General features: G+C 44.0%; 1 protein-coding gene across 1 annotated transcript in view; it reads left to right on the top strand.

The window, feature by feature from the left end:
* The window catches only part of fbn1 (fibrillin 1), a 111,057-nt gene that overhangs the window by 74,085 nt on the left and 21,972 nt on the right, over positions 1-15,000 (top strand). The window contains exons 39-59 of the mRNA XM_081372922.1: positions 1-37; positions 469-537; positions 625-750; positions 1,903-2,025; positions 2,232-2,390; positions 3,759-3,830; positions 3,932-4,057; positions 4,483-4,605; positions 4,958-5,077; positions 6,634-6,750; positions 6,843-6,968; positions 7,499-7,618; positions 7,836-7,961; positions 8,916-9,068; positions 9,311-9,373; positions 9,447-9,572; positions 10,560-10,679; positions 11,217-11,339; positions 13,159-13,290; positions 13,369-13,494; positions 13,714-13,920. The exon at positions 1-37 is cut by the window's left edge and continues 131 nt beyond it. Coding sequence (XP_081229048.1) covers positions 1-37; positions 469-537; positions 625-750; positions 1,903-2,025; positions 2,232-2,390; positions 3,759-3,830; positions 3,932-4,057; positions 4,483-4,605; positions 4,958-5,077; positions 6,634-6,750; positions 6,843-6,968; positions 7,499-7,618; positions 7,836-7,961; positions 8,916-9,068; positions 9,311-9,373; positions 9,447-9,572; positions 10,560-10,679; positions 11,217-11,339; positions 13,159-13,290; positions 13,369-13,494; positions 13,714-13,920 — 2,494 coding nt within the window. The remainder of the gene's footprint in view (positions 38-468; positions 538-624; positions 751-1,902; positions 2,026-2,231; positions 2,391-3,758; positions 3,831-3,931; positions 4,058-4,482; positions 4,606-4,957; positions 5,078-6,633; positions 6,751-6,842; positions 6,969-7,498; positions 7,619-7,835; positions 7,962-8,915; positions 9,069-9,310; positions 9,374-9,446; positions 9,573-10,559; positions 10,680-11,216; positions 11,340-13,158; positions 13,291-13,368; positions 13,495-13,713; positions 13,921-15,000) is intronic.

Here is a 15,000-nt window from a genome sequence, read left to right as displayed (position 1 = left end):
GGGTCACCCTGTGAGAGCTGCCCACTGCTCAACTCCTGTGAGTCTCACACACACACACACACACACACACACACACACACACACACACACACACACACACACACACAGACACACACCTAACCCTGTGAGAGCTGCCCACTGCTCAACTCCTGTGAGTCTCACACACACACACACACACACACACACACACACACACACACACCTAACCCTGTGAGAGGTGCCCACTGCTCAACTCCTGTGAGTCTCTCACACACACACACACACACACACACACACACACACACACACACACACACACACACACACACACACACACACACACACATCAATTATCATTGTAGATATTGTTATCCTTAATGATTGACATGTAGTTGGCATGAAATTCATTATATAACACACACACACACACACACACACACACACACAAGCTCTCGTTTTGTTCACTGATTGTTATTGTTTCTCCCTCAGCCGAGTACAAGATTCTGTGTCCCGGAGGAGAAGGATTCCGACCCAATCCGATCACGGTGATACTAGAGGGTAGATCTAGAGTGCACACACACACATACACACACACACACACCCGTTCTCCAGTGCTGTGTGTTGACTGTCGTGTCTGTGTGTCAGATATCAACGAGTGTCAGGAGCTGCCTGGTCTGTGTCAGGGAGGAAACTGCATCAACACGTTTGGCAGTTTTCACTGTGAATGTCCGAAAGGTTTCGAACTCAACGGAGACACCAGGATCTGTGAAGGTCAGTCACACTTCCTCTTTCACACACTCTTCTGTCTCTCTTAAGAAGTCAAGTCCGTTTCATTTATATAGTGCTTTACACACAGTACGCTGTTTCAGCTGTGCAGATAGAAAGCTCTCGAGAAACCAGCCAGAAACTAAACAATGAAAAAAATAAAATAAAAATAAGCATGAAGCTGCAAATATCTCAGCCAATCAGGACACATTTGAAGCTTAATATACACTACTAGCAGACGTTTTGGATCGGAAAGATTTTTAATGTTTTTAAAAGAAGTCTCTTCTGCTCACCAAGGCTGCGTTTATTTGAAACCAGTAATATTGTGAAATATTATTACAATTTAAAACAGAAAGAAATTGATACTTTTATTCTTCAAGGATGAATTAAATTGATCAAAAGTGACAGTAAAGACATTTATAATGTTAGAAAAGATTCTATTTCAGATAAATGCTGTTCTTTTAAACTTTCTATTCATCAAAGAATCCTGAAAAAATATTGTACACAACTGTTTTCAACACTGATAATAATCATAAATGTTTCTTGATCATCAAATCATCATATTAGAATGATTTCTGAAGGATCATGTGACACTGAAGACTGGAGTAATGATGCTGAACATTCAGCTTTGATCACAGGATTAAATTACAGTTTAAAATATTCTGTAATATATTCACATAGAAAATAGTTATTTTAAATTGTCATAATATTTAACAATATTACTGTGTTTTTTTTTTTTTTTTTTTATCAAATAAATGCAGCTTTGGTGAGCAGAAGAGACTTCTTTTAAAAACATTAAAAATCTTACCGATCCAAAACCTTTGACTGGACTCTGTGGGCGTGGCTACCAAGAGCAAAGTGACGGATCCCGAAACCAAACAAAAGACAAAATGTTGTGATTGGTTAGGACCCTGTGTGACTTCAATTGAATGATTCTTATTAACATATAAAGTCACATGATCTAAACCCAAGTGCTGCGTTGCTTCAAAAGCAAGCCGAGCCCATTATAATCAGTAATTCTGAGAGTAAATGAATGCTGGTTGCACTACTTCCGACAAATGCATTTGAAACATTCGCTTTAACTCAACAACGGGCATAGATGCGAGCTTTAGTTAGAAGTGAAATGTGACTGTTTAAAATGATCCACTGTGTGTGTAGATGTGGATGAGTGTGAGCGGCCCGGCATCTGTGGTCCGGGTCAGTGTTACAACACTATTGGAAACTACACCTGCATCTGCCCACCGGAGTACATGCAGATCAACGGAGGAAACAACTGCATGGGTGAGTCTGCACACGCATCGTTAATGATCATCATTATAGTTATCGTTAATAATTAACGGTATAGTTATCATTATATTTATTAGGGGTGGGGGAGAAAATCGATTCAAATATGAATTTCGATTCTAATAAAAATCACTTTTGAATGTTGAAAGCTTGGTTCCCTTTAGTGCCGATTGTGACGTGTTTGTTGTGGTGTGTGTGTTCAGACATGCGGAAGAGCTTGTGTTACAGGAACTACTACTCTGACAACGCCACCTGTGATGGAGAACTCACCTTCAACATGACCAAGAAGTTCTGCTGCTGCGCGTACAACATCGGCCGGGCCTGGAATAAACCCTGCGAGCGCTGTCCCGTTCCCAGCACCAGTGAGACACACACTTCACATCTGTTCGTTTAGCAGACGCCTTTACACAAAGCAATACTATGGAAGCTCCGTCACAGAATAAAACATTTTAAAAGATAATTGCTACTTTTTATCTCACAATTGCGAGTTTACATCTCGCAATTTTGACTTTAATTCAGTTGCGAGTATTGTATTACAAGGTCAGAATTGCGAGATATAAACTCACAACTGAGTGTTATAAAGTTGCAATTTCGAGAAATAAACACAATTGAGTGTTATAAAGTTGTAATTTTGAGATCTAAACTCACAATTGAGTGTTATAAAGTTGCAATTTTGAGATATAAAGTTGCAATTCTAACTTTTTTCTCGAGATTGCGAGTTTATATCTGTGAGAGTCCAATTCTAAGGAAAAAAAGACAGACAATTCTGACTTTATAACACGCAATTGACCGTTCGCAAAGACCCGCCCCCTTTAGTTACTGTTGCTATGTCCGACAAGCCACGCCTCTCTCACACCACATGTTCTCACGCAGTGAAACACACATCGCGGAGCAGAGAGGACACTGACAACACACTGACACACAGGACAGACCAGGTTACTTTTGATACGAAACAAAGTCTCAAGTTTCAAATTTGGTCATTTTTTAATGAAATTTAAACAATAAATGCGTGACTTTAATGTGTCTTTAATGTGTGACCACTGTAGAGCCTCAGTTAAAGCGGCTCGTGAACCGATCATCTCTTCCTTCTAGCTCATTTACAGCATCAGATAAACATGAATGAACATCAGAAGGAATGTTGCTTTAACTGCGGAAAGACGTCAGTACACGCCGTTTCTCAAGTTTAAATCCTCCAACGTTAATCCACTAACTCTCCTGACTGCTTTGTCGGACAAAAATGGCGGATGGCGGATTATGATTGGTCAGATCGCCTGTCAATCAAACTCCCTGCAAAGGGTCAATTGCATGTTGTAAAGTCAGAATTGCGAGATTTAAGCATGCAGTTCTGACAAAAGAATTCAGAATTGTGAGTTTATTTCTCGCAATTGTGACTTTATACACGCAATTCTGACCTTGTAACACGCAGCTGAATTAAAGTCAGAATTGCGAGATGTAAACTCGCAGTTGTGAGATAAAAAGTAGCAATTATCTTTTTTATTTTTTATTCTGTGGCAGAAACAAGCTTCCATAGAATACAGACATTAACACTAGAAGAGCAAAGTTTCAAACATTGTCTAGAAGTGAACAGGGAGGGATTTCAGTGAAACAGTGGAAGCGTTGAAGAAAGAGGCTGTTTCTTGAATATTGTCAGGGATTCGGCACACACACACACACACACACACACACACACACACACACAGTCATGACCGTAACATGGTTCTCTGCTGCAGATGAGTTCGCTGTGCTGTGTGGAAGTGAGAGACCGGGATATTTCATTGACATCTACACTGGACAAATCGTTGGTAAATACATTCATCACACACACTTAAAGACAGTCAAACACACAGTTCTGTGTTCCTCTAAGACTTCACATCCACCCTGTGTGTCTGTCTGTGATCCGCAGACATCGACGAGTGCCGTGACATCCCCGGTGTATGTAATAGCGGTGTGTGTATCAACATGATCGGCAGTTTCCGCTGTGAATGTCCGATGGGTTTCGTTTATAATGACAAGCTGCTGATCTGTGAGGGTAAGAGCTCCATCTGTGTCTCTGAAGCTCGTTTATCCTCGTCTGACTCTGGAGTCTGCAACAAAAACAGCAGAATGAGTGACGGGTTCTAGATTAACAATCATTAATGATGATTTACTTCCAACATGAGATGCTCTGTGTATGATGTTAAGCAGTGTTGGGGAAAGTTACTTTTAAAACTTTTACACACAACACCTCCTCACTTTATTTCTCTCAACATGTCAGGCAATAAATGTGAAAAAGTTACTAGTGTTACTTATTTGAAAATGTAACGTAAGATACTGTGTTGTAAATTGAAAAAGTAATGTGTTACTTTACTAGTTACTTGAAAAAGTAATCTGATTACGTTACTCAAGTTACTTGTAATGAGTCACCCCCAACCCTGATGTTAAGTGTGTTTGTGACGTGTGTGTGTGTGTGTGCAGATATTGACGAGTGTCAGAACGGGCCGGTGTGTCAGCAGAACGCCGTCTGTCTGAACGTTCCTGGAAGTTTCCGCTGTCAGTGTAATCCTGGATACCGGCAAACTCCCACCCAGCAGTGTGTCGGTGAGTGTGTGTGTCAGTGAGTGTGTGTGTCAGACATTTCCGAACTCATAATGCTGCTACTCCAATATCAGAGTTAATGGAACAAAAAAGCAACTGCAGCTATCATGCTTAACAGGAAACCAGCAGTGATGGAGTGTGTGTGTGTGTGTGTGTGTGTGTGTGTGTGTGTGTGTGTGTGTGTGTGTGTGTGTGTGTGTGTGTGTGTGTGTGTGTGTGTGTGTGTGTGTGTGTGTGAGTGCCTGGGTCGTGACTGGAGGGGAATGTGTTTAAAACAGCCAAACTCAGAGCTCAGCTCTGCTTTCAGACACATCGCACCTGAAGTTAACGTGTGATTTGATGTGATCTCTCTCAGATCGTAACGAGTGTGCTGAGAATCCAAACATCTGCAGTCCGGGTCAGTGTATCGACACGGTGGGTAGTTACCGCTGCCTCTGCCCCAACGGCTACACATCCACCCCAGGCCTTTGTATAGGTGAGAGATCAGCCTCACATACCCGTCTGTCTGTCTGTCCATCTGTGTGCATCCTCGTGTAGATAACTAACTAACTATCTATCTGTGTTCTGTTCATAACTAACTGACCATCTGTGTTCATAACTAACTAACCATCTGTTCATAACTAACTAACCGTCTGTGTTCATAACTAACTAACCATCTGTTCATAACTAACTAACCGTCTGTGTTCATAACTAACTAACTATCTGTTCATAACTAACTGACCATCTGTATTCATAACTAACTAACCATCTGTTCATAACTAACTAACCGTCTGTGTTCATAACTAACTAACTATCTATCTGTGTTCTGTTCATAACTAACTGACCATCTGTTTTCATAAATAACTAACCATCTGTTCATAACTAACCAACCGTCCGTGTTCATAACTAACTAACCATCTGTTCATAACTAACTAACCGTCTGTGTTCATAACTAACCAATCGCCTGTTCATAACTAACTAACCGTCTGTGTTCATAACTAACTAACCGTTTGTGTTCATAACTATCCAACCGTTTGTGTTCATAACTAACTAAACATCTGTGTTCATAACTAACTAAATGTCTGTGTTCATAACTAACTAAACGTCTCGGTTCATAACTAACCAACTGTCCATGTTCATAACTAACTAACCGTCTGTGTTCATAACTAACTAACCGTTTGTGTTCATAACTAACTAACCGTCCGTGTTCATAACTAACTAACCGTCAGTTCATAACTAACTAACCGTCCGTGTTCATAACTAACTAACGTCCATGTTCATAACTAACCGTCCGTGTTCATAACTACCTAACCACCCGTGTTCATAACTAACTAACTAACCGTCCGTGTTCATAACTTACTAACCGTCCGTGTTCATAACTACCTAACCACCCGTGTTCATAACTAACTAACTAACCGTCCGTGTTCATAACTAACCAACCGTCCGTGTTCATAACTAACCGTCCGTGTTCATAACTAACTAACCGTCCGTGTTCATAACTAACCAACCGTCCGTGTTCATAACTAACTAACCGTCCGTGTTCATAACTAACTAACCGTCCGTGTTCATAACTAACTAACCGTCCGTGTTCATAACTAACTAACCGTCCGTGTTCATAACTAACCAACCGTCCGTGTTCATAACTAACTAACCGTCCGTGTTCATAACTAACTAACCGTCCGTGTTCATAACTAACTAACCGTCCGTGTTCATAACTAACCAACCGTCCGTGTTCATAACTAACCATCCGTGTTCATAACTAACTAACCATCTGTGTTCATAACTAACCAACTGTCCGTGTTCATAACTAACTAACCGTCCGTGTTCATAACTAACTAACCATCTGTGTTCATAACTAACCAACTGTCCATGTTCATAACTAACTAACCATCCGTGTTCATAACTAACTAACCGTCCATGTTCATAACTAACCAACTGTCCGTGTTCATAACTAACTAACCGTCCGTGTTCATAACTAACTAACCGTCCGTGTTCATAACCAACTAACCGCCTGTGTTCCTAACTAACTAACCGTCTGTGGTCTGTGTTCAGATGTGGACGAGTGTGAGCGTCTGCCGTGTGGAAATGGAACCTGTAAGAACACTGTGGGCTCCTACAACTGCTTGTGTTACCAAGGATTCCAGCTGTCACACAACAACGACTGCATCGGTACACACACACACACACACACAAATATTTATTAATTCTACAGCAGAAAGGCATGTGTTTGTGTTAACGTCTGTTTTGTGCTTGTGGTTCAGACACAGACGAGTGTACGGCGCTCCGGGGGTTGTGTCGCAACGGAAACTGCATCAACACGGTGGGCTCGTTTGTGTGTGTGTGTCTGGACGGGTATAAACTCTCTCCTGACGGCCGGATGTGTGTGGGTGAGTCCTGAAGCTCTGTGTGTGTGTGTGTGTGTGTGTGTGTGTGTGTGTGTGTGTGTGTGTGTGTGTGTGTGTGTGTGTGTGTGTGTGTGTGTGTGAGAGATGAAGTGTGTGTGTATGTGTAGATGTTTTTTATCCCGGGGGGACTTAAACCTGAATGCACACACACTCATGGGGACTCGTGTCACTGTGGACATAAATTTAGGAAACAAGCTTATAAATCATGCAGAAGTTTTTGTAAAAATGTAAAACTGCAGAAAGTTGTGTGTGATGGGTAGGTTTAGGGGTCGGGTTAGTGTGTGTGTGAGAGATGGGTAGGTTTAGGGGTCGGGTTAGTGTGTGTGTGTGTGAGAGATGGGTAGGTTTAGGGGTCGGGCTAGTGTGTGTGTGTGAGAGATGGGTAGGTTTAGGGGTCGGGTTAGTGTGTGCATGAGTGTGTGTGAGAAAGATAGAGTTTGTGTGTGTGTGTGTGCGCGTGTGTGTGTATGTGTTGACGTCACGTCCACATGCTCCTGTGCTCTTCTGCTCAGACATCGACGAGTGTGCGATCAGCCCTGGCACCTGCGGCCCCGGGACGTGCCAGAACCTGGACGGCTCCTACAGGTGCATCTGCCCGTCAGGATACTTCCTGCAGAACGACCGGTGTGAAGGTGTGTGTCGGCTCACCACCATCCTCACGCATCAGGGTCATGTGATCTAACCTAACTAACTTTATCTGGACAAAAACTTTATTCTAGATCTGCTGTAAAGCATACACACTCTCTGTTACTGTAATCTCCTGTTATCACTGTAAAGCTGCTGTGAAACACTCCATGTTGCTGTATAAATGAAGACTCGACCTCCGTCATCATGTGTGTTTGTGCTCAGATATTGACGAGTGCTCTCAGACTCCTGAGATCTGCATCTTTGGGAAGTGTGTGAACACGGCTGGCAGCTTCAGGTGCGATTGTCCCGAGGGATTCCAGCTCTCCTCGTCCGGGAAGAGATGTGTGGGTGAGTCAGAGATCAGTCCACAGGTTTAGAACGGCTGATTTTAGGATTACAGGGATTATTCAAATAAATAGAAAAGAACAGAGGAAGGAAGCACATCACAAGTGAAACATGAAACCTCCGTCTGAATCCCTTGATGCTGTCGGCCATCGGTCATGGAGCTCGTCAGGTTTAATGAGTGAATCATGTTTTGTTCCTCATGCAAAGTGTGTGATGTCATACAGAGACAGAACACAGGACTGTTCGTTCGTTTCTTTACTCACAGTTTCCATCCCTCCTTCTGTGTCTCTGACCCTGTGGACAGGGTGTGTGTGTGTGTGTGTGTGTGTGTGTGTGTGTGTGTGTGTGTGTGTGTGTGTGTGTGTGTGTGTGTGTGTGTGTGTGTGTGTGTGTGTGTGTGTGTGTGTGTGTGTGTGTGTGTGTGTGTGTGTGTGTGTGTGTGTGTGTGTGTGTGTGTGTGTGTGTGTGTGTGTGTGTGTGTGTGTGTGTGTGTGTGTGTGTGTGAGTAGAAGGGTGGAAAGGCTTCTGCAAATGAAGAACAGGCCTCGGGGAATAAAAGCAACCCAGCCGCCCATCTCTTTCTCAGCAGCACACACACACACACACACAGTGCAGTGATGAATCATTTGTGCAATAATAATTTGGGTAGAATCCTTTAGGGAGAATCTTTTGGAAAGAGTCAATTGAGAAATAATTTGTTAAGATTCATTTGAGAAAGAATAATTTTAGAAAGATTATTTGTAAAGAATAATAAGTGAACAATGAAATTGTTTGGGAAATAATAATTTGAGAAGAGTCATTTAAGAAAGAATCATCTGCATTTTTATTAATGATTATAACAGTCTCTCTCTGTTGCCAAGTCAATTGTTTTGTATTGTGCTCTTCACATTACACATAGTTTCAAGTCAGCTTTACAGAAAATGAAATAAAGATCCGTCTGTTTCCTCTGACTGTCAGATATTCGTGTGAATTACTGTTACACTAAGTTCGAGAACGGGCGCTGTCTGGCCCCGAAGCCGCTCAACACCACCAAAGGATCCTGTTGCTGCAGCGCCATGCCGGGCCAGGGGTGGGGGGACCCGTGCGAGATCTGCCCTTCTGCTGAGGACGGTGAGCACACACACACACACACACACACACACACACACACACACACACACACACACACACACACACACACACACACTCACTCTCACACTCACACACACACACACACACACACACACACACACACACACACTCACTCTCACACACACACACTCACACACACACACACACACACACACACACACACTCACACACACACACACACACATGTGATGGCAGTAACAGTTATCGTGTGTGTGTTTCAGAGACGTATAAAGCTCTGTGCTCCACCATGGGAAAGACCCTCACTATACACGAAGAGGCTGTAGGTGAGTGTCAGTCAATCAGACTCCTTCAACACACTGATCACACACACTGATCACACACACACTGATGTTCCAGATGTGGACGAGTGTGCGGAGAACCCCGGCATCTGCAGGAACGGCCACTGCATCAACACGGACGGGACGTTCCGCTGCGAATGCCCCTTTGGATACCGGCTCGACTTCACCGGGATCAACTGTGAAGGTCAGAGTTCAAACGGATCAAGTCGGCTTCGTTTCTATAGCACATACAATAATTAATCAATTATGAAACATTCAGCTTCAGCTATGGGTAATATCAGGGCTGAAGATATCGAGTATTCCACTGATTAATCCAGGAATAACAAATCTGTGGTAATAAAATAGATCCAAGTGAACAACAGCCTTTAAAATTACTTCAAATACAAATATATAATAAAAAGCAATAATAATTGGTTAAAAAAAAGTATCAAAGTAAGTAATCTTATGGGTTTATCGAACAACACTGTTAAAATACACCATGTAAAATAAATGATGTAGACTAATATAAACATAACTTGTGTACAGTATTATAACAAATGCCTGATGTTAGTTGTTGTTGTTGTTGTTGTTGTTACAGTACGGCATGATCAAATCCTTGTTTAATATTAGACAAACAACATTTAATTCAAATGTCCTCTCAATCTTAAATATTTGGTCACTTCTGTACAATGGAAATGCAACAGCCGCTGTAATTTCAGAACATGTGCACATCAAAACTGTAAACTTTTATTTTGAAATCACAATGAACAACAATTTGCATATTTAGAAACATGTATGTATTCCCCTGTGTTGGCGTAGATTTACAAACGAGTTACGCTATAAATCTTGTGAAATGGCGCACACTGTGTTCCCAGCAACACACACTCACAGATGTAGAGATGGAGTTTGAGACGCCCGAGACGCTCCACACATATGAATGATAACACGTCCGACTACTTGCGTTCCCAAACGCTCGTTATTGGAAACCTGAACGAACAAGCGTTTACTGTGAACAGAGGAACTGTGATCATGTGATCTGCACACATGTACATAATTAAAGCGTCGTGCTTCTCTGTGGGAAAGTGATTCTTAAAGGCTTCTCAGCCCTAGATAATATCACTGGGTTTTGTCTGATTTTGGTCATGTGACATGCATCTCCATCATGTTGTGTGTGTAACTCCGTCATCATCAGACACGAACGAGTGTGAGCTGGGGAACCCGTGTGGGAACGGCACCTGCACAAACGTGGAGGGAGCGTTCGAGTGCTCCTGCGACGAGGGATTTGAGCCCGGACCCATGATGACCTGTGAAGGTCAGTGACGTGCACTTCCTGTTGGCGCTGATGTACTTCCTGTCGGCCGCTCTCACACTCCAGCACAGATTGATGCATGCGGGATCATTCGGGTCTGATCCGTCTTCACTACTCTTACTCGTGTTTTTGCATTCTGTAAAAAACTCATTTTCAAAGTTGTAAATAAAACAAAGATTATTTATATAGTGATAACTATAACTATAGATATAGTGATAGCGATGATAACTATAACAATAATCATAATGCTAACTATAACCATAACTACAGTGATAACTATACCTATAACTAATAAAACTATAACAATAACTATAAGGATGACTATGACAATAAATATGATAACTATAGCCATTACTATAATGATAAGGATAACTATGATGATAACTATAACGAGAACTAAAACAGTAGCTATAGTCAAAACTGTCACCATAACTATAACATTATATATCAACAGCTCGACTGATGATGATAACTGGATGTGTTGTCTGCTCGAGCTCTTAAAAGTCTTAAATTAGATTAAAACATGTGACATGTTTTCAGATGTCAACGAGTGTTCCCAGAATCCTCTGCTGTGTGCATTCCGCTGTGTCAACACGGTGGGATCGTACGAGTGCAGATGTCCAGCGGGATACGTGCTGAGGGAAGACCGGCGGATGTGCAAAGGTAAAGACGAGCGTAAACACACACACACACACACATCATCAGGGGTGCAACAGATCTCAGTTGATCGTGATGCGTACGGACCAGCTGACCCACGGTTCGGCACGCGCGTGATTCGCGGATTAACTGCTAAATTTAACCATCATAGAGTAAAAGTTTATAATTTGGACATGTTTTGTCTTGCTAATTTACACACTCAAACAATTTTAAACACAGAAGAAGAGGCGAAAATTAACACTCGCGCTCGTTATCTGTGCGAACAGACACACACACACAAAGCGGACACACGCAGAGAGAGAGAGAGAGAGAGAGGCAAAAATATTCTCGGGGTTCACAGAAACACGTCCACTGCCGCCTGCAGGGCTAAGCTGGGCCTGTACCCGCTGAACATCGAGATCCAGAAGAGATGTGTTCAGTTCTGGCATCACCTCCATCAGTCTGATCCAGAGTCAGTGCAATATAAAGCCCTCCTCGCCAACGAAACCTCAGCAGAACCTCATCCTCTGAACACACTCGCTCTCCAACTCGTCCATCAGACTATACTCCCCATCAACCCCAAACCTATCATTAACCAAATCCACAAACATCTAAAAGGCACTCATGATGAAGCACTAAAAGCACATTTTGCCCTCCAGAATAAACTCCAATGTTACTCGACCCTCAATAGAAGCACTAAATTGGCCAGTTATCTATTTATTAAACATTTTAAAGAAAGACAAATCCTCTCCAAATACAGATTAAGTGACAATGATCTAGAGATAGAGAGAGGAAGACGTAGACTAACATGGACAGAGAGAGAGCAGAGGATCTGTAGACACTGTGACCTACAGCACATCGAGAATGAGTGTGTGTGTGTGTGTGTGTGTGTGTGTGGACAGAGAGAGAGCAGAGGATCTGTAGACACTGTGACCTACAGCACATCGAGGATGAGGAACACTTTCTGCTCTTCTGCTCTAAATACTCCAGTATAAGAGAAACCTTTCTGCCCAGATTTGAAATCTTGATTCCATCGTTCTCTGAACTGAGTGACACTGAGAAAATGTTCTTCTTACTGGGAGAAGATGATAGTACAGCTGCACTCGCGGCTAAATGTGTGTTAGCTATTCACAATGCCAGAGCCAGCTAATTCTCTAGAGAGACCCACTGTATTTATTCATTTATTAGGATAGATTGTGTTTATTTATCTATTTATTTATATTTACTATGCTACATATGACATGATATATACATATATGTTTTATTTGTTTTATTATTTATATATAATATGTTGATGCTTTGGCAACATTGTGTTACACAGTCATGCTAATAAAGCTCATTTTGAATTGAATTGAATTGAATTGAGAGAGAGAGAGAGAGAGAGAGAGAGAGAGAGAGACCAACGGAGAGAGAGAGAGAGAGAGACACCGATGGAGATAGAGCGAGAGAGAGAGAGACATCAATGGAGAGAGAGAGAGAGAGAGACACCAATGGAGATAAAGAGAGAGAGAGAGAGAGAGAGAGAGAGAGAGACAGAAACCAATGGAGAGAGAGAGAGAGAGAGACACCGATGGAGAGAGAGAGAGAGAGAGTGAGAGAGACAGAAACCAATGGAGAGAGAGAGAGACACCGATGGAGAGAGAGAGAGAGAGACACCAATGGAGAGAGAGAGAGAGAGAGAGACACCGATAGAGAGAGAGAGGGTCTAAACGCCCGTCTCTGCAAGTGTTCTCCTGGTTATGTCATCAGTGAACTGTCGGCCTTAAAGTGACGGCAGCCTGATATTCCTGCTGTTGTCGGTGTCATTAATGTGAATAACGTGCTCAACCCCGCTGGTGTTCATCAGACCAGAACGAGTGTGAGGACGGGCTGGACGACTGCGCCTCCAGAGGGATGACCTGTAAGAATCTGATCGGCACGTACATGTGCATCTGCTCGCCGGGATACACCCGACAGCCCAACGGAGACAGCTGCGTGGGTGAGCCACACACACACACACACACACACCGGCGCTCACATCAGCGCTCACAGTCCTGACGTGTGTGTTTGTGTGCAGATCTGAACGAGTGCACGGCCAAGCCTGGCATCTGTGAGAACGGGCGCTGCGAGAACACGGTGGGGAGTTACCGGTGCGTCTGCGATCAGGGCTTCAGTCCCAGTCCCAGCAGGACCGAGTGCATCGGTAAGAGTGCGCTCTCACCGTCAGTTCTGGCGGGTCACGCTAGTCAAGCTCTCAGGAGCGGATGACCCTCCTCCCTCCCCAGTTCCACCTGTCCAGTCAGGATCTGGCCTTCTGATTCCCCCTGAGTCAGACTAAACTTCTCGAATTAAGTTGTACATTAAAATGACCACCATGTTTTGACAATAACAGCCGCTGTGTGTGTGTGTGTGTGTGTGTTAGATAACCGTCAGGGCTTCTGCTTCCTGGAGGTTCTCCAGACCATGTGTCAGATGAGTTCCAGCAGTCGGGTCAGCGTTAGGAAGTCCGAGTGCTGTTGTGACGGGGGCCGAGGCTGGGGGCCAAACTGTGAGATCTGCCCTCTACCCGGAACCACACACTACAGGAAGATGTGTCCACTCGGACCCGGATACACCACTGACGGCCAGGGTAACACACACACACACACACACACACACACACACACACACACACTACAGGAAGATGTGTCCACTCGGACCCGGATACACCACTGACGGCCAGGGTAACACACACACACACACACACACACACACACACACTACAAGAAGATGTGTCCACTCGGACCCGGATACACCACTGACGGCCAGGGTAACACACACACACACACACACACACACTACAGGAAGATGTGTCCACTCGGGCCTGGATACACCACTGACGGCCAGGGTAACACACACACACACACACACACACACACACACACACACACACTCACACACACTACAGGAAGATGTGTCCACTCGGGCCCGGATACACCACTGACGGCCAGGGTAACACACACACACACACACACACACACACACACACACTACAGGAAGATGTGTCCACTCGGACCCGGATACACCACTGACGGCCAGGGTAACACACACACACACACACACACACACACACACACTCACACACACTACAGGAAGATGTGTCCACTCGGGCCCGGATACACCACTGATGGCCAGGGTAACACACACATACACACACACACACACACACACACACACACACACACTACAGGAAGATGTGTCCACTCGGGCCCGGATACACCACTGACGGCCAGGGTAACACACACACACACACACACACACACACACACACTACAGGAAGATGTGTCCACTCGGGCCCGGATACACCACTGACGGCCAGGGTAACACACACACACACACACACACACACACACACTACAGGAAGATGTGTCCACTCGGACCCGGATACACCACTGACGGCCAGGGTAACACACACACACACACTCACACACACTACAGGAAGATGTGTTCACTCGGGCCCGGATACACCACTGACGGCCAGGGTAACACACACACACACACACACACACACACACACACACACACACACACACACACTACAGGAAGATGTGTCCACTCGGACCCGGATACACCACTGACGGCCAGGGTAACACACACACACACACACACACACTACAGGAAGATGTGTCCACTCGGACCCGGATACACCACTGACGGCCAGGGTAACACA

The sequence above is a fragment of the Scardinius erythrophthalmus genome (assembly GCF_964197995.2).
Source record: "Scardinius erythrophthalmus genome assembly, chromosome: 8".
Lineage (NCBI taxonomy): Eukaryota > Metazoa > Chordata > Actinopteri > Cypriniformes > Leuciscidae > Scardinius > Scardinius erythrophthalmus.
Note: the sequence above shows the minus strand (reverse complement) of the source record. Positions and strands in the feature narration are given on the sequence as shown.